Raw genomic sequence first — 26586 nt, 5'->3', positions numbered from 1 at the left:
ATCATCAAACTGGCAAGCTCTCAAACGGGTACTCCGCTATTTGAAAGGAACGGTCCATCATGGGTTGTTCTTGAAACGCAATACTAACCTTAACTTGCAGGCCTTTTCGGACTCAGACTGGGGCGGTATTAATGATGGGGGACGGTCCACTACAGCTTATCTTATATATCTTGGGTCCAACATCATATCTTGGAAATCAGCTAGACAAAAAACTGTCTCTCAATCATCTACCGAAGCCGAATACAAAGCTCTCGCTAATGCTGCAGCTGAACTTTCCAGGGTTAAAAATCTACTAAGTGAACTCGGGCTCCCAATTAAAAGCACTCCATCGCTTTACTGTGACAACACCGGGGCTACCTATGTCTGTGCAAATCCTGTTTACCATTCACGCATGAAACACATTGCTCTGGACTATCACTTTGTGCAAGAACAAGTCAATTCTGGACAACTCAAAGTATTTCATGTCAGCTCCAAGGACCAACTCGCGGATGTCCTCAAGAAACCGCTTGCACGCGCGCCATTCCTATATTTTCGATCCAAGATTGGAGTCTCCAACGGATCCTCCATCTTGCGGGGGCGTATCAACACCACAAATTAAGTAACCGTTAATTACAAATTATTCTTAGTCAACAAGATTTGTAACCATTGCATAATTCTCTCCCTAGAAGATTTGTAACCATTACATAATTCTCTCCCTAGAATCAAGCTCTTGTAATTATTGTATTCATTCTTGTACCACTATATATTGATTTGTAAATAATGAGAATAGTATCTTGATTCAATACAAACTTCTATTGTTTATAGTTTGGATTTGGAATTTTTATATATAGAATGGAATGGAAAGATATTATTGTATCTTTACTTTATCTGCATACATTAGCGATTGATTACAAATACAGTTTCAAATTTGCTTACCATGTTTATTATTGTTTTTATTTTGAATACGAATATATAGAGGATGTTTATCATTATTTTTATTTTGTTAAAAAAGATGCAACTTGTGGATTGGAGAATGGTAGAAGTGATAGTAGCCATTTGGGTGTTGTCTGTTAATCAATGGCAAAGAAAAGATGTGTGTTTGCAGATGAAGGGAGGAGTTGTTTGGTGCATAGATGATGGGGTGTTTTGGTTAAACGAATTCTGACGTGTTCAAAAATCAGAATTAATCAACAATCTGTGATTAACAAACAAATTTTAAACAACGACTTTGTATTCGATTAACAGTGTAAGAGTAAGGGATAGGGATTAAGTAAGGATCATTGATCAGTGAGTTCGTTTCCGTTTGTATTTTTTATTGCCCGAATTTCTCGCGATTAAGTCTTAATAACGGTTCTGAACAATCAGAGACCTTTGATATAAGTTTTGTTTCCGTTTGTGACGGCAACTTATTTGCAAAACTTGGGATTGAGTATTCACTTTGTTGTTCATTTGAAATCTTGAAACCGTTGGGTAATCCTGTGCTCAACATATTTAATTTGATTTATTCAATTCTAAGTTAATTGAGTTCTTAAATGTAGAAAAGGAAGGGAAAAAAAGCAAAAACCGGTGTATGCAGTAGTGGAAAACATATTATTTAAAATATGGTTTTAGTTCTAAGTTTTGTTGGGGTTTTATTTAAAGCATAAACCCGTATTGACCCATTTATAAAAAAAAAAGAGTGATGAAGATGTTGTTTTCGTGAGTCTGGGATCACAAGACAAAGAGCGGGACGAGAGAAGGGGAAAGGGCATTTTTAAAAATAAAAAAATTCAGTGTTACATAATTTTTTTTATAAATTCATAAGTTTTTTTCCTTAGGGGGGGGGGGGGAGCACCTGCCCACCTTGGGCAATAGGTGGGTACACCCTTGATCTTCAACCATGTGTAGAATATATATGAGTGAGAATAACATGTTATATTATATCAGCACATATGCTATAATACAACTATAGAGGTTTATGATGACCGTTGTTTCATTATGACTTGAAAATCCAAAGAGTTTCATTGATTATGAGTCAAATAAAACTAAATCATTTGCAAATAAAAGAAGACGATACATATAAGAGCACAAGTTTAACTAGATCTTTTATAAAAACAAAAAAGAAATCAACAACTATACACCTATATATCTCAACTCGATAAAGTATATTTTATCAAAAGTAGGTCACTGTTTTCTTGCAGATACGTCACCACAAACATGACGTTACCTTTTTGACTTTATCAAAATTTATATATATAATCTTTATTGAACATTAAAGAAACTAAACTCACTCACACTATGGAAATTCTTAGAGTGACAATGAAGGTATACATGTAGTTGTAGCTTTTGGTCGTTTGTTTAATGCAGTTGGTTTGTGCAATTTCATTATTTATTTATTTTTTTGCTTAAAGGGTTGAAATTTTCGGTTATTAAAAATCCGAAAACCGAACCATCGGTTTTTGTTTCAGTTACGGTTCGGTTATTTCGTTTTTTTGCTCACCCCTAGTGTTTATATATTATACATTTTATAGTTATATATATCTATATACATTTTACTTACATGGTCCTTTATGTTAACAAATTTACATAATCAGTCCTTATTAGTTAAAAATAAGAATACTCTAAATTTTAACCTATTTTTTTAACGAACGTTATCTTTTTGGACTGAGTTAAAACGTTTCAGAAATGTTAAGAACGAAACTGACGTAAAAATCTTTTTTTGGACTAAAATAACATTTTCATCAAACCTAAGTTTGGGCCCAAATGGTATTGTTTGAGCCCATAAGCTGGTTATATAATATCTTAATGCCCTAAATTTAGGTTTCCTTAAACAAACAAACACTAAATCGTCGCTCGAAAAAATGGTCGGCAAGAAAAGAAACCCGATCTCTGAAATCCGTGAAATCCGATCGGCTATTAGGGCCGCCAAAGCGGCAACGGTTGCCGCAAAGGCAGCTGCGGAGAAAGTCGCCGCACAGACGGCGGCGGACAAAGCTGCTGCGGCGGTTGCGGCGGACAAAGCGGCTGCGACGGCGGAGGCGGCGGCGGCAGAGTTGAAAGCAAAAGCTGAGGCTGGGATTATCACCTTGACTTTGAGTGGTAAACCTGAGGACTTGAATAGGTTTAGGTTTCAAGGCACTCAGGTCAAAGCACCATCTGCTGAAATTGTGTCGGGTTTATCTTGGGCGAGTGCTACGGCGTCATTAAACTACATCGCTAACAAGATCATCAGCCGCAAGATCATCGCTTGCTATGGGCTGGGCTCATTTACACCGCTTGATTTTATTATCTCAGTGTTTTATGTTCAAGTTTATATGGCACACTCTTTCCTTCTACCAGCACATTCTTCAATTCTTTTAAATTGTCATACGAATTGTGAGCATTACACTTGGTCAAAGTGTTTCAAATCGGTGGGTTGAGGTTGTGGTGATATTTGTGCAGTTCAAAACAGGTCAGATTGGGTTAGCTACGTTTCTTGGTTATACCCGTTAGAAACTAAACATGACTTAGCCAAACCCAATCCTGCGTAAATGGCTAGAAATTAATACCACCTTTACTGGAAATCCACAACAATTTTACTATAAAACAATCTTTTAACTATTGAGCGTTTTGACTTTTTGTAGGCGCACCAACAATCTCAGAAAGAAGCTGGAATTATTCCAGATCCAGATTTTGACACTTTCATGAAGGTAAAACTTTAGTCTTTGTTGTTTGTCCGTTTTTCAATTAGTGGCAAAAGTGCACAAGGAACCCGTTTATTGCACAATAGGTGCTTCTACAGCATCTATCTAAACCAGTAAGTCTGTTGCTTTTTTTTATTTTTTTTTTAATATTAAGTTATTACATAATAATTAATTTAGAATAATTTACACCATGGATGACTTTCCACCAGTTTCCTTGCAGTTCTTCTCTATTTTGCTGGTTGACGGGTTAGAGATAAATTAACACAACCCAAATTTACTTATTCAGAAGTACACGGGTGAAAATTGATGTCTCAAGTTCCAACTTATAGAAATTGTGATTTGCATCCTGAGAGAGTTCAAGGATGATGATTAGATGAAAGGAGTCATCCTGCTTTACATCACGAGTGGCACCTTAGATGCTCATACTCTTAGTTTTCCAGCAATGAACTTAGTTCTTAATATAGATGACGATGTGGCATTTTCTTACTTTAATTATTTATTTATTTATTTATTTTTTTTTTGGGGGGGGGGGGTGAAGAGAAAATAGGATCAGATGAAAGAGTTTAAGTTTAAAAGAAGTTCTCTTTTTATTGTAATAAAACAGTTTTTGTAAAGCTTTAAAAACATATCTTGCTTTCAGATCACGATATTTGAAAAGGGATATGAGAAAGACCCTGCGATTGTTGCTAAGGAAGCAATTCAGGAAGCCACCCGTAACGGATCAGACGTTCTTGTAGACACAGCAGGTCGCATGTAGGTATTATTCATAGCTTCATATCCTAGATTTGTATCTCGGGTCATTTATATATAGAATGTATTTTTACATAATTCTATGACATTCGCAGGACAATCAATAACTGATTAGAAGGGATTAATCAATAACTGATGAAAAAGTGAAATTTCCTCTTATTGGCATAATGGGTGGCCGGGTGACGGGTCAAATAGGCTGGTTGGTAACAAGTCAAAATTGTTACGGGTCAGACATGTCCTTTTTAATACTGGTCCAAACGCTTTGACCTCGAACTACTTCTCTTCCTCATCGCAGCCACATAATATATTGTTATTTGATGATTGAATATTATATGTGCGGTTTGCAGGAGTGCTTGATACTATACCAGTTGCAGAGTCTTTAAGTAAGCTATAGGCAAGATGTGAGCTGTGTGGAAAGCCCGTTTAGTTTATTTTACGTTAAGGAAGACAGACGAAATTGAGAGGCAACTGGTTGCTGGTGCAGATATATACATGCCAGTACGCAGACATCACTATGCAAGTGGGAAAGTGCTCAAAGAGACTGCAGAAACTGTTTTGGGTTGAACATTCCGTATTCACATTCCGTTTTTAAGAATTAATGTAACGGGTTTGGGTTGAACATTAGAACCGAGATTTAGCCAATCGTTTGTAAGTAACGGGGTTTTATTTAAAATATGGTTTTAGTTCTAAGTTTTGTTGGGGTTTTATTTAAAATATGGTTTTATACATATATTAACAACAATCAAATTTTAAATTGCTGAAGACATCCCTTTTGTCCACCATAAGAACAACTAAAGGTGGAATTAATGGTAAACCGAATGCTGACCAGAACTTGTACGTCTTGATGTCCTAAATTTTGGGAATAGTATGGTTGCTGCTAGAATATATGGTATGAAGTTTGTTAGACGAAATGATAGTTTGTTTGGCTTTGGCTTTGGCCTGGCTAAGGGGTATGGTTGGAATAAGGTTGTGAGTTTTATTGAGTGTGAGTATAGTGTTTTCTATGCAGAATTACTGTAAGAGGCTTGCATGTTGAACAAGTGTTTTGCTGGCTAAAAATAGTCAGAATTCCATGATAAAACAGTGGACTCGGTAACGGTTGTTCGAGAGCAGGGGCGTTGAGAATAACATGTTCTATTATATCAGCTCATGCTATGATACAACAATAGAGGTTTATGATGACCGTTGTTTCGTTATGACTTGAAAATCCAAAGAGTTTCATTGATTATGAGTCAAATGAAACTAAATCATTTGCAAATAAAAGAAGACGAGACATATAAAAGCACAAGTTTAACTAGATCTTTTATAAAAACAAAAAAGAAATCAACAACTATACACCTATATATTTCAACTCGATAAAGTATATTTTGTCGAAAGTAGGTCACTGTTTTCTCGCAGATACGTCACCTCAAACATGACGTTACCTTTTTGACTTTATCATAATTTATATATATATAATCTTTATTGAACATTGAAGAAACTAAACTCACTCACACTATGGAAATTCTTAGAGTGACGATGAAGGTATACATGCAGTTGTAGCTTTTGGCCATTTGTTTAATGCAGTTGGTTTGTGCAATTTCATTATTTATTTATTTTTTTGCTTAAAGGGTTGAAATTTTCGGTTATTGAAAATTCGAAAACCGAACCATTGGTTTTTGTTTCGGTTCAGTTTTTTTCGGTTACGGTTCGGTTATTTCGGTTTTTTGCTCACCCCTACTGTTTATATATTATACATTTTATAGCTATATATATCTATATACATTTTACTTACATGGTCATTTATATTAACAAATTTACATAATCAGTCCTTATTAGTTAAAAATAAGAATATCCTAAATTTTAACCAATTTTGTAAACGAACGTTATCTTTTTAAACTGAGTTGACACGTTTCAAAAATGTTGAGAACGTAAAAATCTTTTTTTCGACTAAAATAACATTTTCATCAAACCTAAGTTTGGGCCCAAATGGTATGCTTGGGCCCATAATCTGGTTATATAATATCTTAATACCCTAAATTTAGGTTTCCTTAAACAAACAAACCCTAAATCATCGCTCAAAAGATGGCCGTCAAGAGAAGAAACCCGATCTCTGAAATCCGTGAAATCCGATCTGCGCTAAGGGTCGCCCAAGCGGCAGCGGTTGCCGCACAGGCAGCTGCGGAGAAAGTCGTCGTCGCGGCGGCGGCGGACAAAGCCGCTGCGGCGGCTGCGTCGGACAAAGCGGCTGAGGCGGCGGCGGCGGAGCTGAAAGCGAAAGCTGAATCCGGAAATATCACCATGACTCTGAGCCTCAGCGGTAAGCGGTAAACCTGAGGACTTGAAGAGGTTTCTATAGGACTATTATTATTATTATGAGCCCACGGGTCATTAGGTATCTAGGGTTTGCATTCCGTTATCTATATATTGTAATGCGTTATTCTGATAATAGGAAATCAAGTCTTTTATAATCTTACATGGTATCAGAGCCTAAGCTCTATACCGTTTCCGCCGCGTCACACACAAATAACCAAACCCTAGCCGTCACCACTTGAGAAAAACCCTAGACAGGGCGGTGTGCTGCCTCTGCCGCCGCCCTGTTCGGTCACTATTTTCCTTTTAGCTAGTTTCATCTACTATTTTTTTTTCTATTTCTTGTTTGAATAAAGTCTCTTTCATCGGTTCAAAATTCTGGTTACAATTCCACTCATCAAATATTCTTTTGAGTTCTTCTGTCGTCGTATTTCTAAATCAAATTCTCATGTCATGGCTGACTTGTTGATGCTTTCTCCATGGCATCATCATGAAGTTCTTTATCCATAATTTATTCCATGGGTTGGTTTTATAATATTACTCATACATCATCATGGTTCTTATGGTTTGTTCCTGAAGTATAACTTCTTTTGAATGCGTAAAGTGGTAGGCCCTTCTTTTGAAGGCGACGTTACCCTTGGCTAAGTGGTTTGAGTCAGCAGGGATACAATCCCAAGTAGCCGGGTCAATGTATTACATTTGGATGTATCGCGCTGATAGCGTCTTTGCTGGCTGAAATGGGTTACAAATTGATCTCTGAAATCAATCCACGATTTGATTCTCCTAGGTGGTAGGCTTTCGAACAACACGCGAGCAGCCCCCGTGAAAGTTTGGACGAAAAGATGGCACCACGTTGACATGGTCCATTGTCCTAAAACATCAACACTTGTGAACAGTCGAACATGATCATCTGGGTCAGTAAGACCGTTGAACTTTCCTACGGTTTGTGGCAACTTTTCTTTTTCTAACGGGGCTAGAGCGATGCTCCAGATAAACTTCGAGTGTTCGGTGGCTTCTGCTGGTCTGTAAACCAGGCTAAAATCATGTTCTGTTGCTTCATTGTAGGCGGCGCGCGGCCTCGATCTTTAAGACTCATGATTTCTTTGCAAGTGGTTGAATACTGAAGAACCCTCGTCTTCTTGCCAAGTAGGATCATCCTCATTTGCGTTATCCCATTCATTGTTGATGTTGCGCGGCCCTAGCCGGCTATGCAACGGACGCCTATGTTGCGTGTTGGACAGATGATCATAGTAACTTCATGTCTCCTCATACGTGTCGTGCGTCTCGTGTACGCTTGGTCTTCTTTGAGGAGGAGGTCTGCTGAACTGCCCTTGTATGTTTTGTTGAGGCGGTGTTTGGCGTGCCCCCTGTGTTGGCCCAGGGGGTGTCACCAGAGATGGTTACGCTTGCAGTATTGCTTGTTGTGCACCTAACGACTGGTAAACAGCGTTTATAGTAGCAATCTGTTTAGTATACCAGGAGGCTAAGGTTTCACCTTCTGGCAAACCTAATAACGCCGAAATGTTTGGAGGAGCTGAGTTTGACGGACCAACGGTATTACTCATTGGGGTAGCCGTTTGAGTGATGCGAGTGATACTCGCGCGGGGTCCCCTAGTTTTTGTTGCTTCGCACTCGGCTAACTCATCAGTGGGATGGAGTTGGACGTGCGAGTTGTCCTCCCCCGTTCCCCCTTGAGGGTGTATACTGAAACCGAAATCTGGTATTCCCTGACCAGCCATGATCGAGAGAACAGAAAAAAGCTCAGAAAAAAGAAGATGAAGTGATTGTAAAAATCGGTGGGCGCCAATGAAGAAACACGGAACTAATTTTAGGTTTATTAGTTGGGTTTATGTTTCAACCATAAGGGTTAATCTTCTTAATCCTTCCTGAGCTTGGCTGTGATCCTTCCTCCAAAACAATCAACACCCAGTTACGCTTGTTAAGAGGGAAATATGGGGGTTTCCCTCTTAACCACTCTCCGGTGTGAGAATAAGTATTTGTTTTGAGGAAAGAAGTGTGTGTTAAGAGTGAGAGAGTGGTGAACAGAATGGTTTAACCTGTGTATGAAGGACCCTATTTATAGTCGGAGTAGTGTAGAAGGAGATGGACTGATGGGCCTTGGGCCTGGAGACGGCAACAAGGAATATCCGCCTTGTCCATTTGGTGACAACCGTTAGTGTCTTCTAGAAGATCTTCGGTGCTGGCGCACCTTGATTGGAGCCACGTGTCCGGGTTGTCGTCCTTGTTGTCTCTCTAACATCAGCATGTGAGTGGATATCATGGGGCAGTTGTCGCCGCCCCCTGATTGGTGCCACGTAGGCGTCCTTGTGTACCTTTTGTCTCCTGCACGATTGCTAATAATGGAGCACGATAGAATACAACCTTTTGGACGATGATTGGCTTGCTCTTCTGCCACTCGTACCTTTCATGCTTCCTGGAATGAACCTGCGTCGTTACCCTCGCGCGGCCCTTGGCATGTGTCCAACCAGTCGACGCAAGGATTAGGGGTTGAGGGCTTTCATTCAGGATGCTAAGTGTGGAATCTGATCTTAAATCCTGCTTGGACCTCACGCGTTGTTTAGGCATTGCCTAAATAGTCCGCGCGGGGTCTGTAGATTAGTCAGATTAATGTATAAGGAGTATGGTTCAGCGCGCGACCTGATTGGTCTGCGCGGCTTTTTGGGACCATACCCCTTCAGCTGGCCAACGAAACGTCAAGGCAGTGATGGACCCAGAATTATGTTTCCTTTAGGGGGAGTGGATCGAGATTTACCAATTTTTTAGGAGGGATCAGGAGTAATATGGGGACTTGACCAAATTTCTAGTCCAGAACGTCTTCGATGTTAATTACAACTGTTCCATGAATGGTAAAAAAATCTAAAACCCTATAAATCTGACGACTGAGATGTATCTCAATTGAAAACGACGGTGTTGCAACGTTAAACGTTTTCTCAATTGAAAAAGATGGTGTTGGAACGTTAAACGTACAAAATGTAACGAGAGATAAAACTTGAAAGGTCTTAGACCATGTTCACAGCCCAATCTATTTGCCATCCGAGCCTTGTTTTTGTTTTGGTTTTGAAACCTTTGGGCCAGAATCACAAATCCTTATTAGAACAAAACGGATCCATTTTATCAAAGGGACATGCTTTAGCTTTTGGTTGAATGAGGTTATGGATCAATTAAGTTTATCTTGGGAATGAATAATTAAGTAGTAACGCTAACTATATTAACAGATTTAGAGTATAAAAAAATATGTTCATAAAAATGTTTTTTTTCTTTCTTAGGTAGTTACGAACTTAATGGTAAAATCTTTGAATGAACCGTGGTGACTTGGTCTAGTAGTAAAGAGGCTTGCCCTCTCTAATGGAGATGCAGGTTCAATTTCTGCTTGTGCCATTTTCAACGGATATCTGGGTGAAAGGAGGAATATGGGCTTTAATCCAGGGTTCGAACCTGACGAGGGGCAAGGGTTTACGGATTCCATCCGGTTCCCGCACATCATAGGGGTGCAGTCTCACGGCAGTCGAGGAGTTGACCTTAGACATTGCCCCGAGCAGGATGGGTTTACACGTGAGATTCTATGTCATTAAAAAAAAGGTGTCTTGTATGCAGGTCATAATCTTTCTACTAGTATAGTATGGATAGTTCCATTGCTTTCACATATGGTGATCTCAACTTTGGATACACTTTTTTTGGATATCCCTAAACATTTTTGTAATTGTTGTGATCTAGTATTTTCTCTCACTCGTATTCCCTAGATTGTTTACTACTTTGGACACACTTTTGTGGATATCCTTAAACATTTTTGTAAATGTTGTAATCTAGGATTTTCTCTCACTCGTATCCCCTAGATTGTTTACTATTTTGGACACACTTTTTTTTGGATATCCCTAAACATTTTTGTAAATGGTGCGATCTAGGATTTTCTCTCACTCGTATTCGCTAGATTGTTTACTAAATGCTATGACTAATATTCTAACACTCGTTAGATTGTTTACTAATCGTGTAGTTCCATGATACTAATGTTATATACACTGAATTGAAGTCTTATTTTGTTGCAGTAAATTTAGATTCTTTGACCTCATTTTATTCATGTTCATGACATAGCTTATCATTGTGGGTATGACCCCTCTCGTTACTAGATCTTTTCACTAGGAATGAAAGCCGTCGCTTGTTTAACACCAAAACTAACATAAGAGATGTCACACACCCCATTCATGAAAAAGGCTGTCGCTAATCTAACACTAACAAAGTGGTCACTAATTAATGTGACACCCAAGTGAATAAAATGCCGTTATTAATCTGGCCCTTCGATTGACAAAAAAGCCATAGGTTGTCCCTGGTTTAGCAACAAAATATAAAATAAATACATAATCGTTGCCAAATGATTTATATGGATGTACGTCTTGAGGGCACACAAACACACAAAGTAGATATTATTTTTGCAACTTAAATGGAACTTGAGTTTCACCCTCTTCCCTAATATATTGATGATTGTCGCAATGTCGTTGCAAACAAACTCAATCGTCCATGATTATTGTATCCACAAGGAGCATAGAGGAATTGTTTTGGTTGTGAAAGTAAAACCCAAATGGAGATTGATATTTAAAGTAAAGCACGACAATTATTTACCATTACTTATATTAAACCCCGTTAAGAAATAGCTATGCTTGTGCTGATGCATTTTCAATTTTTCACCACGTCTCTTTGCTACCCATTGTTACCTTTAATTCGGCTATTCTTGATTATGGTTGTCTTATGGTTCAAAAGTGTATAAACCTAAAATATGCACTCTTTGTTCACTTTAAAAATAGTTTAGAGGCAAATCTCATAATCCAGTGATTATGAGAGACTTTAGAGGGACGTTTAGTACATGTTTTATATAGCAAATGAGGTTGTGGAGGAGTGGTTGGGGGAAAGAATTTGTCTTCCTTGTGACCCAGGTTCGATTCTCAATCTTCTCATTATTTTCAGCAGCATCCAGGTGAAGGTGAGCGAATACGGGTGGCACCGGTTCGACTTGGATGAGATACGAGGTTTTACCGATTATTCTACTGTCGTGCCTTGTCACCCTTCCGTCTAAAGAAGAGATGGTGATGACCCAACCGACCCTCTCAGGAGAAAACCCACAACTAAAAATATCCCTTGACTCAACCCGGCATAAAATTTGCTCCAGACAAGACTCTAACCCATAACCTCCTATTTGTGAGGTCATTAGCTACCACTCAACCAAAGGCTCGATGATGGTGTGAATTTACTTGATTAAAAATCTTATTAAAGGTAAATAGAAAAATAAGTCCGGCCAGGCTGAACTTTGGGTGGCTTGTAGCTCTGGCCCGGCTTAAAAAATATTAACCAATTGAGCTCAAACTATTCAGCTCGGATAAAATTCGATTCAACTCGTTAATTTTTTTCTTATCATTTTGTATTTCTTACACATATTTATACAGACATAATTATTTTCAAATTAGTTAACTAATTTATAATTTACCTCGACATTGAAATAGTGCATTATAGATCACAATGGGTTTCTTTGGAGAAATTCGATGAACATGCATGAATGCTTTCAATTTTGTATTTGTATGTCTAGCTCCTTGCGAGTCTTCGTTGGTTATTGTAATTTGTAACGTCGTCTTTTAAAAAAAATCACAATGGCTCAGTACTATAACTTATTAGAAGTTAGTTACCAGTTTTAGAACTAAAATAATAAATTTTCTGAACCTATGAATAAGATTTGATTTCAGTTTGCCCCGTATATGAATAACAAATTTCAAATATAACGAGTTCCTTACTAGTACGTTTTCATATCATTCGATCTAGCGGATTCATAATTTTGTTTTATATTCAAAATTTCAAGGTAATTAGGACTTAACAGTTAGCAATGTCTCTAGAGTTTCATTCGGTGATTAGACCCGAGCTCTTTGAAAGAATTCAGAAGAATGGAAAAAAGTGTAGTCGTGAAATAGAATATATTTGTATTGACTTTACAGAAATCACAATCATCATCATAACACTATGTGTAATGGTTTGGGTGAATAAAGCCTCTATCTTTGAACATTTTCTGTCATGTGGCAGTTCAGTCAGTAAGAGACTTTATTGGGCGTTTTTACAAAAGGGCGTAGTGGAATATACCCAATAATGTCCCTTCCAATCATTAGACAATTATTAATTTTTTAATAAATTAAAAACTAACATTCTTCATTAAATAAAAAAAGATTACAATACTAAAATAAAAAAAAACCGACTAAACTTAAAAAAAATACGGAAAGAAATTAAAAAAACCGAAACAAATAAAAAAACCGAAACAAAATAATATTTCTTGATTAGAAGAAGAGGACTCCGCATGTTTTGAAGACGTTGTGTCTCCGGCACCGTTTCTATCTCCGGAGACGTTTGCGAAGCCCCCATATTTTGATAAGTTTAAGGAACTTGAATGAATTATTGGGAACCGGCCGATGCTAATATTTGAAAAAGATAATAACTAAATAGCAATCATCTTTCATATATCTTACATTTATTTCATTTAATTTTAATTCTTTTACCAATTAATAAAAAATCATAATATTGAAACACATAAAGAAAGTTGGGTGGATTTTTTCCTAAAAAAAGTTATAGATTTTTATAATGAAACACTAAAAATACATGGTTAATACAATTTAAACACCAATGGGATGATGGTCCACTAGTAAAGACAAAAACATTTTAAGACCATACGTAGTGGTTTTATGAAATAATGCCCCCACCCTTGGACGTTTTCTGTTACGTGGCAGTCTAGTCATCAAGAGAGCATTATTGGGCGTTTTTACAAAAAAGGCGTAGTGGAATAATGCCCAATAACGACCCATCCAATCATTAAACAATTATTAAATTTTTTAAATTAAAAAGTGAAAATACTTCATTAAATAAAAAAAATTACAATACTAAAAATAAAAAAAAAATAAAAACCGACTAAACTTAAAAAAACGGAAATAAAAAAACAAATAAACTTAAAAAAAAGATGATAATCTAAAGCCCATATTTTTCCCGAAGTTTTTGGCGGAGCATTTGCACAACGATCAACACATCGCCTTGGAGGTGATCGATCGGTTTGGACAAAAACTCTATGTTCTTTTACGTTTGCCTCGCCACTTACATCTCATTAAACTTTTTGTTTTCGGCGACTCGTTCTTTCATAGTCTCCCAACGCTTGTGGCCGAGGTCTCGAATGTCTTGGAGACGACGGTTCATCTACTCGAAATCTTCCTTCAACTCGAGATTATCGAAAGACGACGCCACCGGTTTTTTCCCGGTTCGCTTATTTTTTTCTTCTACCGGGCGGTCGGGCCAACTCTTCAACTTCCTGGTCATCATCCACAACAACATTTAAATCGACGTTGCAGGCATCGGAAGTTGGTGTTTCCGTGTCAACCGAGGATGACGTTTTCGACCGTTTAGCTTTACGTCTACTACTAGACGTCATGGTCGGTACGCTAGCCCACTTTGGACTTTTTCTTAGAAGCTCCCAACATCTATAGTACGTGAAAACGCCTTTCGTTTTCTCCTATTCATCCATAGCCCTCGTTAAAACACCGACGTCACCTTCTCCGCGTGGCCGATTATCGTAGTTTCGTTGATAAACTTCTTGGAAGGAGTGACACTTGTTGATATTGGTCCATTTGCTAGAGATAGAATCTTTGTCACGATGTTCACCTTTTCCTCACGTATTATAAAAAAGCTCACGAATCCTGTTCTAAAATTCTGGACCGGTTTGAAAGTTTGCTACAAAAAATAAAAAAAATAAGTGATACGTTAAAAAAATTGATGTGTAGAAAAAAATAAGTAAAAAAAATAACACTTACCCACATCGGGGTCCTCCGAAACATTGACCCACGCCCGAACCAACGTGTATTCCTTGTCCTTCGTCCAAATAACGTAAGTAGCGTCCTTTTTTATGTGACCTTCTACCGCGTTTGGGTGTCTCGCGATCGGGTTCGGGTTACGTCTCTGGTACGGTATTCACCTCGGGTTCGGCTTGTTCTTGTGATGGTTGTGAAGCGCCCGGTTGAGCAAAGCCATAAGTGGGTGGCATGAAAGGAGTAGAGCTGCTCAAGTAAGCCGCGTACGAAAACAAATTCGAGTCCATGTCGTGAGGGTTAAAGTTTTGTTGCGGTTAGGTGGTATTTGGGTTCCCGGGTCATGACGGAACACGAAACGGGGGTCGGAATGGATGCATGGTTAATAAGTTTATAAAAGCCGGAAGAAGTAGAGAGAAAGTTTGATAGAAAATGGGATTTTTTTTATTAAAAGTTGGATGAAAAGTGGGGTATTTATAGATTTAAATGGAAATTAAAAAAATATTAAATGAATATTACCGTTTGAAAATGGTCAACTCTCAAACAATGTGCAAATTTGGCGTGTTTTAAATCACGCTGGACAAGCTTTTTTCGAAAATCACGCCAAAAAACGCCCCAGGGGGTGGGGGTCCGGCGTTATTGGGCGTGTTTTGTGACAAATTTTGAAAAAATACCGCCCACTACGGACGGTCTAACAACTGGGTTTAGGAGGAGAGGTCTTGGATTTATGTTTGACATAGATAAAAGAGTTAAATGCCATTTTAGTCCTTGTGGTTTGTGTCATTTTGTCAGTTTAGTTCAAAAGTTTCATTTTCCCATGTGGTCCAAAAAGGTTTCACCGTTGCCATTTTAGTCCATTGGGTTCACTTAATCTATTACTTCTGTTAACGAGAAGGGTAATTTGGTCATTTTATATGTAATTATGTTAATTAGAAGGGCAATTCGGCGATATAAAATGATCGAATTGCCCTTCTTGTTAACAAAAATAATGGATTAAGTTAAACCCAGTGGACTAAAATGGCATTGTTGAAACCTTTTTAGACCCAAAGGAAAGAAATGAAACATTTGAACTAAACTGGTAAAATGGCCCAAATCAGAGACTAAAATAGCATCTAACTCTAGATTAAAAAAAAATTGTCATTAAAAAAAAATACTGATGGAAAAAAACAAATAAAACCCATATTCAAATGTTGAAAAAAGTATTAATATAGATTGGGATAACAAAAATATACTTGAAAGCCGGGAATATAAACACTTAAGATAACTCTATATTTCTAAAATCTTGAAATTTCTAAGTGTAAAATCAACTTAAGAATCATGATTTAAAAATGTATGAATTCAAAAGAGTAAACTGTCATTTTGGTCCTATGGTTTAGGCACTTTTACTATTTTAGTCCAAATCTCAAATTTTTTATATCTGGATCCCTGTGGTTTCACTTTTGTTGTCATTTTGGTCCAAATTTCAAAAACCCAATTTTTTAACTGTTGCAACCTGCCTATTTTGTCTTTTAGTTCAGGGGCATTTTTGTCCATCTAGTTTTAATATAACATATTAATAATTAATAAACTAAATTAATATACCATAAACATCTACATCTGCATCTGCATATACCATTGCAGACCAGAGAATTCTCTGATGGACCACCACCTGCCACACCCCTCTCACACCACCACCCCCACAACCACCTGCCACCACCCTCTCGCACCACCACCGCTACACAAACTTTTAACAAACTCATAGATCTCATTCGCGATAACAAATAACAACTGATTTATTTAGTGAGATCGCTGCATAAATCAAATAAATCACATAAATCACAATCGGAAGACAGGAGACAACTAACGGTGTCAGCCCAATGGCCACCAGCCCGCATTCTAACCCGGAGGTGGCGGGTTCGAGTCTTGCTCGTTCCCAACAAGGGCGAAGGATTTAAGGGGCGGGGAGGGGCGCCCCCCCCCCCCCCCCGAACTTTTCGGTCAGTAGTGTTATATATGTACGTTTCGTATAGGATTTTGTAGGTATATACGTTTTCGACCCCCCAGTTTTATAAAAAAATAGGTATACATGTTTTCGACCCCCCGGTTTTAGTTTTTTTTATTTATATAGCCCAAATAAAATATTTAATTAGTCCAAATATTATAGTTCAAATCATTATATTTGGTAGAATACTAGAATGTATATTATATAACCCAACTCAAATCATTATATAGCCCAATTTAAAATCCCACCCTATCAAAAAAAAAAAAAAAAAAAAAAAACCAAATTCGTTTACTTTGGGACATCGACCAGAAGAACAGAAGCCACAAGCCAGAACTGCGGAAGGGATGGGGTGGGGGGAACGCAGGTTCCAGAACTGTTCGACTTCAGCTTCTTGTTCGAGAACAGAAGCCAAAACACTGCTCGTTGTTGTGCTCTTGTACTTTTGTTCGACTTTTTCAGTCTTCATAAGGTTAAATGTATGTATTTTTTTTATCTTTAGGTTTAATTTAGGACTGCAATTTATGTGATTTAGGTTGAAATAGGGGTGAAATTGTTCCGAATTTTTGCCCTAAACTTGTTGAATCTTTCTGTAACTATGTCTAATTTTATTTGTTTAATCTTATTGTGATTTGATTTAGATAGAAATTCGAGTTTGAAATTTAGGGTGATTTGTTAAATTGTTTTGTTATTAGATTATGCTTTGTGAAAGAATAAAATGATAACTTCTTTTTTAATGTTTGAGAACGTTTTTCATTTGATATTAATGTTTGACCCGACTTGACCCGAATCGAATCACCGACGTCTGACCCGAACATACACCTCGAAACTACGCGGTAAATTTTTTTAGGTCCGTTACTTTCCGACCCCCCGAACTTTTTTTTCAAGCTTCGCCACTGGTTCCCAATGCCCCTACGGTAGCGGATTTACCCCCAGACTCAAGCTTGCTGGGTGGCGGTCTGCGAGGTGGGATCACCTCGGCGGTTGGGAGGACCGTGGAATATCCCCCCCCCCCAAGACAGGAGACAACTGATAAGAGAGATAGAGAGAAAGCCACCGGAAGACAGGAGACAACAGCTACAACCACCGGTGACAACCTAAATCGCTGCATAAATCAGATAAATCACATAAATCACCACCGGAAGACAGGAGACAACTGATAAGAGAGAGAGAGAGAGAGAGAGAGAGAGAAAGCCACCGGAAGACAGGAGACAACAGCCATAACCACCGGTGATAACCTAACTCGCTGCAAAAATCAGATAAATCACATAAATCACCATACTTTATACAACTTTATACGAATTTCTGCTTTCTCTCTCTCTCTAACACCACCGGAAGACAGGAGACCGTTAGGAATCACAGGCCGCTATGGCTTCAAAGAGAGAGAGAGAGAGTGTGTGTGTGATCGGAAGAGATAGAGGGAGAAAGAGAGTGACGGTGACGGTGACATTGTGGTGAGAAGGAGATGGTGGCTGTGGTGAGAAGGAGGTGGTGGTGGCGGTTGTGGTGAGGAGGTAGTGGTGGCGGTGGTGAGAAGGGAGGAGGAGGTGACGGTGGTGGAGATCTCTGCATTTGTGGAACTAGGGTTTGGGTTTTTGCTCTGCGCATTTGGGGAAGATAACAACTGATTTATTTATGAGGGTATTTATTTGAGGGTTTTTTAATGAAGAAAATGTTTTAATGAAATATACTTGGACAAAACTACCCCTGCACAAAAAGACAAAAAAGGCATGTTGGAACAGTAAAAAATGAGAGTTTTTGAGATTCGGACTAAAATGGCAACAAAATGCAAACCACAGGGACCCAGATTTAAAAAGTTTGAGATTTAAACTAAAATGGCAAAACTGCCCAAACCACAGGAACCAAAATGGCAGTTTACTTAATTCAAAATTTTAGCCAACTTTTTATGTCTCGAGTGTCTATATGTAACGGCATTCTAACAATACCCGAGCACTTTGGCAGACATCTATTTACACGTGAATTCATAATCTTGTATGAGCATATTTAAAAAGTGTGGTGAAATATTTAAAAATTTGTTTAGATCAGTGTGGTAAAATATTTGAAAATTTGTTTAGATCAAAAAATTTGTTGTAATAACGTTTTTAGTTCCAAAGGATTGAAGGGTCCAAGAGCCCATAATGTTTATATGTAACGGTTATTGAAAATTCGAAAGTCGAACTATCGGTTTTTGTTATGGTTTAGTTTTTCGGTTACGGTTCGGTTATTTCGGTTTTTTGCTCACCCCTACTGTTTATATATTATACATTTTATAGTTATATATATCTATATACATTTTACTTACATGGTCATTTATATTAACAAATTTACATAATCAGTCCTTATTAGTTAAAAATAAGAATATCCTAAATTTTAACCTATTTTTTAAACGAACGTTATCTTTTTGAACTGAGTTGACACGTTTCAAAAATGTTGAGAAAGTAAAAATCTTTTTTCGACTAAAATAACATTTTCATCAAACCTAAGTTTGGGCCCAAATGGTATGCTTGGGCCCATAATCTGGTTATATAATATCTTAATACCCTAAATTTAGGTTTCCTTAAACAAACAAACCCTAAATCATCGCTCAAAAGATGGCCGTCAAGAGAAGAAACCCGATCTCTGAAATCCGTGAAATCCGATCTGCGCTAAGGGTCGCCCAAGCGGCAGCGGTTGCCGCACAGGCAGCTGCGGAGAAAGTCGTCGTTGCGGCGGCGGCGGACAAAGCCGCTGCGGCAGCTGCGGCGGACAAAGCGGCTGAGGCGGCGGCGGAGCTGAAAGCGAAAGCTGAAGCCGGAATTATCACCATGATGACTCTGAGCCTCAGCGGTAAACCTAAGGACTTGAAGAGGTTTCTATTGGACTATTATTATTATGAGCCCACGAGTCATTAGGTATCTAGGGTTTGCATTCCGTTATCTATATATTGTAATGCGTTATTCTGATAATAGGAAATCAAGTATTTTATAATCTTACATGGTATCAGAGCCTAAGCTCTATACCGTTTCCGCCGTGTCACACACAAATAACCAAACCCTAGCCATCACCACTTGAGAAAAACCCTAGACAGGGCGGTGTGCTGCCTCTGCCGCCGCCCTGTCCGGTCACTATTTTCCTTTTAGCTAGTTTCATCTACTATTTTTTTTTCTATTTCTTGTTTGAATAAAGTCTCTTTCATCGGTTCAAAATTCTGGTTACAATTCCACTCATCAAATATTCTTTTGAGTTCTTCTGTCGTCGTATTTCCAAATCAAATTCTCATGTCATGGCTGACTTGTTGATGCTTTCTCCATGGCATCATCATGAAGTTCTTTATCCGTAATTTATTCCATGGGTTGGTTTTATAATATTACTCCTACATCACCATGGTTCTTATGGTTTGTTCCTGAAGTATAACTTCTAAATTGCAGCGACAACTTCCTTTCTTTTTATTTTTATTTTATCTCTGTTTTAGCCGGACCACGGTCCACGGCCTCTGATCTCAAACTACGGTTTGATTGATTTTCTTTTTTTTTTCTTTTTAAATCTAGGGATCTCATCTCTTGATCTACGGATCCAGCAGACCGTCGCCTGAGTTAAAACGTTTCAAAAATGTTAAGAACGAAACTGACGTAAAAATCTTTTTTTGGACTAAAATAACATTTTCATCAAACCTAAGTTTGGGCCCAAATGGTATTGTTTGGGCCCATAAGCTGGTTATATAATATCTTAATGCCCTAAATTTAGGTTTCCTTAAACAAACAAACCCTAAATCGTCGCTCGAAAAATGGCCGGCAAGAAAGGAAACCCGATCTCTGAAATCCGTGAAATCCGATCTGCTCTTAGGGCCGCCAAAGCGGCAACGGTTGCCGCACAGGCAGCTACGGAGAAAGTCGCCGCACAGGCGGCGGCGGACAAAGCCGATGCGGCGGCTGCGACGGACAAAGCGGCTGCAACGGCGGCGGTGGAGTTGAAAGCAAAAGCTGAGGTTGGGATTATCACCTTGACTTTGAGTGGTAAGCCTGAGGACTTGAATAGGTTTAGGTTTCAAGGCACTCAGGTCAAAACACCATCTGCTGAAATTGTGTCGCGTTTATCTTGGGCGAGTGCTATGGCGTCATTAAACTACATCGCTAACAAGATCATCAGCCGCAAGTCCCCTCAGGTGCCTGAAGTGAGCAAGGAGAAACCCAATGGGGTTAAAACGAATGGTGGGGTAGGGGAAATGGTGGTGGTGGAGCTGCCAAAGAAAACAACGGTGGTGGTGGAGGTGTCAAAGAAAACGGTGGTGGTGGAGGTGTCAAAGGAGGTGGGAATGGTGGCGGCAATGGAGGTGGGAATGGTGGCGGCAATGGTGGAGGTGGGGAATAGCTGGCGGTAGGTGTTGTTAACTTTGGCAGTAGGTTGTTAACTTTTGTGATTAACTTAACTTAGAAATTATTTTTGTTTCCATCATGATGAGACAGTATTATATTAGTTTTTTTATGTTTGATGATGATGATGTTTGGATATTGAATTTTTATATATGGAATGGGATGGAAAGATATTATTGTATCTTTACTTTATCTGGATACATTAGCGATTGATTACAAATACAGTTTCAAATTTGCTTACCATGTTTATTATTATTGTTTTTATTTTGAATACGATTACATAGAGGATGTTTATCATTATTTGTATTTCGTTAAAAAAGATGCAAATTGTGGATTGGAGAATGGTAGAAGTGATAGTAGCCATTTGGGTGTTGTCTGTTAATCAATGGCAAAGAGAAGATGTGTGTTTGCAGATGAAGGGAGGAGTTGTTTGGTGCATGGATGATGGGGTGTTTTGGTTAAACGAATTCTGACGTGTTCGAAAATCAGAATTAATCAACAATATGTGATTAACAAACAAATTTTAAACGACTTTGTATTTGATTAACAGTGTAAGAGTAAGGAACAGGGATTAAGTAAGGATCATTGATCAGTGATTTCGTGGTTCACCGAGTGTATTTTTGATTGCCGGAATTTCTCGCGATTAAGTCTTAATAACGGTTCTGAACAATCAGAGACCTTTGATATAAGTTTTGTTTCCGTTTGTGACGGCAACTAGAACCCCTTATGGCATGATCACCGAACCCATCAACCTCCACTAAGGAGTAAGTGGGCCCGGCTTCCCGTTTTACCTTCTTCTGGGCCAGATCTTTCTGTACTCGGGATGTGGAAATCGCAGTTGACCGTCCTTCAGACTTCCAGTATTGTGTTCCGCAACGTTCACATGATACGTATCCATCAAATAACGGCTCATCTTCTATCAAGGGTGGTATCCATTGGTCTAACTTACGGGAATCGGTGATGGAATAGTTTGAGCCAATTGCTGAGAAAGAAAGCGGTGAGAAGAGACCGACTAATGGCTACAGGCTATTTGGAATCGAGTTTCTTGAACACTCAACTGTGGATGAACCTTCACCGGTGGCTATGTCTAGAGCAGTGGCTGAACAAAGACCAGTCTTCGTTCTTGATACAGAATCTGATTTGCGTTCTGATAGCAAGTTGTGATCCTGAAAAATCTAGCATGAGATCTCAGGAGTTGTTGCATACCAGACAAACCCGCAGCTGTACCAAAGTATGGATATACTACTACTTAATGCATTGGAAAAAAAGATCTGATATGAAATATATTGCTAAACGAGTCGGGTTCAACCCGACAGGAACCCGAAAAGTTAACATGAACCCAAACCCGGAAAATGTTTTAGACACCCGAACCCGGCCCGTTTGACCCAAACATTTAAATATTTTGAAGTAATCTGCTCTAAAGTTCCAAAACCAAACCTTAAAAAAAAAAAAAAAAAAAAAAAAGGCCCAAAGACTTTTGACGTTTCATATCTTGTTTCGAACTAAACAAACCTGCTACCTAGTCACATTATTATTATTATTATTATTATTACTATTACTATTACTATTACTATTACTATTACTATTACTATTACTATTACTATTACTATTACTATTACTATTACTATTACTATTACTATTACTATTACTAAGTTCACATTACGAACCACCCAAAATACCAATGAAATTTGCTCATATTTAAGAAAGGATATCTTTTCTTTATTATAAAACCCTCAACTATATAACATCGTCCCACTGGATTGCAAGTGAAGTGATTCCATCAGGGGTAGTTAAGGCCCTCTTATATCCCGGTGTCGTAGAAAAAGCTATTTTCAACAACCCTATTCCAAAGTACAGTAAACTACTATATGAAGAATCTCAAACGATACCCTATAACAACTGATTTACAACACATCGAGGTGCGTTTTTTAATCCCCATTTTAGGTTTTTATAATGTTTCTTCAAGTTCTTAATTTATATAAGCCCAGACATTTTTATCACTAAAAACAGATTTAAATTACCCAACTGTTCAGAGATCACCACATAACTACTTACACGTGATTTTCAACCCGTTTGACCTTTTTCTTTATATGTTCGATTTTATCAATCGACTATAGATACAAACCATTCACGAGAAAACGGGCCGAAAGTTACGTCTCTAATATAACTTGGATTTTTAAGCTGGTTCGGGTCACTTTCTGGTCAAACCCACAAGCATACGTACCTAAAGGGATTCTGTTCGGACTGACCTGTCGTGTTCACAGGTTGACCTGTTTAAACCGTTTATTTTAAAAAAAAGGTTTGTTTTTTTTTTATTTTTTTTTTTTTTTTTTGCAACTTAAACAAAACGGATATTTAATCTCAAAATTAAAAGGTAACAACGAGAAATAAACATCATACTTTATAGTTCACATGTAACTATTTTATATACACTTTTATTTTTTTTGTTGTAAATTTGTAATTTTAGGATATTAATATGCAGAAAAATTAATATATTAAAAATAAAACAATATTACAGGTTAAACAGGCCGTCTTCATGTTGATCCACAAAAACTCGTGTCATGTCTCTTAACACAATTTTCGGGTCCGTGTATGATTTGGCCCGTCAACCCACGACCTATTTAACATCCAAGTTATATTATGGTTATAATTTACCTAGGAACTGTGCAGAGGTTGAAATCAGGAGACATCCAAGCCTTTTTATTATCAAGCGCAGAGAAAGCTTTGATGGGATTATACAGTTTAAAAGAATAGCCTAGGCGTTTCAAGGTTAGATGTCATTCTATACATTTGGATTGGAATATTAATTTTTTTTTTTAAATATTGGTCTCTATTTACACACGATTCCACTTGTAGTGACGGATGATTATTAAACACGAAACAATAGGATAGAACTGGTTAATTTCATGGTTGTAAAGTTTCTTGCATTTTTTTAACAGCAGTCATACATGTATAAAAACGAGATAGATTTTATGGTAGATTGTTCGTTGATGGTTTAATAATAGGTGCCGTAGTAGGACCGAGGAGCAACAACTTCTGTAGGTTGCTGAGCTGGCATCAATGTTGGTGGTCGTTGATGGCTTTAGAGGATGCCAGCTGGTTATGGTTTAAAACAAATGAGGAACATGGGTATTTTGGGAATAGTATGGTTGCTGCTAGAATATATGGTATGAAGTTTGTTAGACGAAATGATAGTTTGTTTGGCTTTGGCTCTGGCCTGGCTAAGGGGTATGGTTGGAATAAGGTTGTGAGTTTTATTGAGTGTGAGTATAGTGTTTTCTATGCAGAATTACTGTAAGAGGCTTGCATGTTGAACAAGTGTTTTGCTGGCTAAAAATAGTCAGAATTCCATGATAAAACAGTGGACTCTTGTTTGTGGAAAGGGGTACTGCTGGAAAGGATTAAACAGAATGGTGTATTGGAGCAAGAATTGGGTTGACTTTCTGGGTTAACAGGAAGTAAGTGATGTCTATTTGAGCAGGATTCGAGTTAGAGAATAAATGATTAAAAATTGGAAAAGCTATATCCGAGACTGTGTTTATGAGCTGTTTCTGAAGAGGTGTGCAGTTAAATTGTTCATATTGTAACATACCAATTTTTATCAGATTTGATTAAATTTATTAACCACTAGTAACTAGTTTATTATAAATATTCAACCCAAAAAGTTTTAAACACTATTTTATATAGTTGGTTGAAATATTATATTAATTACTTGGTCTGTATATGGGTGACCTTTTCTATTAAAATAAAAGTATATAAAAACTTATATAATTAGACAAGTAGATTACGGGTAAGTCGACTGTTAGAAATATAAAGTTCCTAGACAGACTTAGGAACCATAAATAATTAAATTATAAATACATTGTATTTGGAACCTACTTTAATTTTAATGAAACTTAGACCCAAATATAGACAAAAATATATTCATTCCAAAGACATATTTATTATTTTATAAAACGTCCTACTTTAAAAAAAATATAAACAACAATAACTAAAACGGTTGAATTAAATGATAATTAAATATATATATATATTGAAATTATATGGTTTCGTGTCCTCCACATCCTTCATTTCTTTTAAATAAAATAATATTAAAAATAAAAGATGGCATGTTGGGTAGGAACGTGTCATCAAGATAAAACATAAAGGAATAAAATAATAAATAAAACATGACTACTCAATTTTTAGTAGGTATACATGTCCTCCAATCAAACACTAAATTCATTTCTAACTGATACGTGGCCATCTACTAACTAGCTTCCAATATTTTCGTAAGTATATATATAGAAACATCAGTCTTTGATGAAATTGCCATATCTCTCTCTCGATCTCTTTACATAACAATTCGCCAACTTCCTGTCTCTCTCTAAATATTTATTATTTAATAAATAATAAAACACTGCCCCGTTTTAAGTCCCGATTAACGCTACCCTTTCCGATTGATCTGAGTTCCATAACGCATGTCAAGGCTCTGCCCGACTAAGTTCGTTTGGATTCTATCTCGGAACATCGGGACAAGGTCGATTTAGGGGTACTATACTTACCACGAGTGCATTATATATATTTTTATATATATATATATATAGCTCAGAAGTTATACCCAAAATTTATACCAGGAGATTTTCTAGTTGAACCCTAAAGTTACACAGTGGGTCCATTTCTTTTTCTCACCATTTTATTCTTTTTTTGTAAGTTACCAAAACTATTATTTATTATTTATTATTTCTATTTTGTAAACAAACTTTCATCAAAAGTCATACCTATTATTTTATTTACCCAATAGGGAACCATAGTTGGGACACCCAAGTAATCCTGCACAACTCCTAAAATTTCCAGAACAATCAGAATCAGGATCAGGGCCCCTAAAACTCAGGGGGGGCAAAACCCTAGTTACAATTATCTAAATAACTTGCTGGCCGTTTTGAATTTTACGATTTCGTCAACTCAGCAAGCCTAGTTAGGGACGTGGCTACCTATAGAAAATAGGTTACCCCTCGCGTAGCGCGACGCCCAGGGGGGTACCCCTCGCGCTACGCGACAGGGTCAAATTTCATGTATAAATAGGAGAGGTTGGGACTTGAAATTCTGCGTTTGAACGACAAAGAAATTCGTCTGAGGCACGGAGTTATGCTCTGTTTACTACACAAACACACACAAACCTCGAAACGCTGCCGCAATCAGGATAATAACTCGATCGCTATTACGATTCATTTTCCGAGTGATCAATATATCCAAGGAATGCCTAAGTGCCGCCCACATTGGGTTATGCTTTGTCGTTTGTCGGTAATCCGATAAATGAGTTGAAGCATTGTACTTTGTCGTTGTCGATAATTCGATAATGAGTTGAAGTACTATACTTTGTCGTTTGTCATTTTGATAAATGAGTTGAAGTATTGCACTTGGTCATTCATTGTGAGAATTTGATCTCGGGAAATTATCGTAACTGCTGTATTGATCATTAACCCGGTTTTTGTGAAATTCGTTAAAGTTCGAATCTCATGACTACCGTTAAGGTTTGATTTGGGTTTTACACCAATACGTATTCTATTCTGTTAAACCACCAAAAACACTCCCAACTACACCCTTACAATCAAACAAACTATTAAATCATCAGAAGATCCAGAATAATAAATGCCTAATTATCGAAAGAAGTAGAATCAAGAAGTTTGTTAATTCAATCCTGCATGCTGAATTGTGAGTCATTCTCTTTTTATTAAATGTTTTACAATACTCCAAATTAT

The 26586-nt window shown here is 37.5% G+C and overlaps 1 protein-coding gene across 1 annotated transcript; it reads left to right on the top strand.

The window, feature by feature from the left end:
• The first annotated feature begins 2819 nt into the window (after positions 1-2819).
• On the top strand, positions 2820-4502 carry LOC110894189. The gene is made up of 4 exons (XM_022141408.1): positions 2820-3266; positions 3582-3647; positions 4282-4394; positions 4487-4502. Exons 1-4 carry the CDS (start codon positions 2820-2822, stop codon positions 4500-4502), a joined length of 642 nt encoding a protein of 213 aa, XP_021997100.1.
• The last annotated feature ends 22084 nt before the right edge of the window (positions 4503-26586 follow it).

Source organism: Helianthus annuus, chromosome 1, assembly GCF_002127325.2.
Source record: "Helianthus annuus cultivar XRQ/B chromosome 1, HanXRQr2.0-SUNRISE, whole genome shotgun sequence".
Taxonomy (NCBI): domain Eukaryota; kingdom Viridiplantae; phylum Streptophyta; class Magnoliopsida; order Asterales; family Asteraceae; genus Helianthus; species Helianthus annuus.
Note: the sequence above shows the minus strand (reverse complement) of the source record. Positions and strands in the feature narration are given on the sequence as shown.

What these genes read in the sequence shown, in the direction of transcription:
- LOC110894189 (XM_022141408.1), top strand. Translation starts at nt 2,820, where the DNA reads ATGGTCGGCAAGAAAAGAAACCCGATCTCTGAAATCCGTGAAATCCGA. An exon ending in TCTCAGTGTTTTATGTTCAA is followed by an intron (nt 3,267 to 3,581) that starts GTTTATATGGCA and finishes GACTTTTTGTAG; the next exon opens with GCGCACCAACAATCTCAGAA. An exon ending in ATTTTGACACTTTCATGAAG is followed by an intron (nt 3,648 to 4,281) that starts GTAAAACTTTAG and finishes TCTTGCTTTCAG; the next exon opens with ATCACGATATTTGAAAAGGG.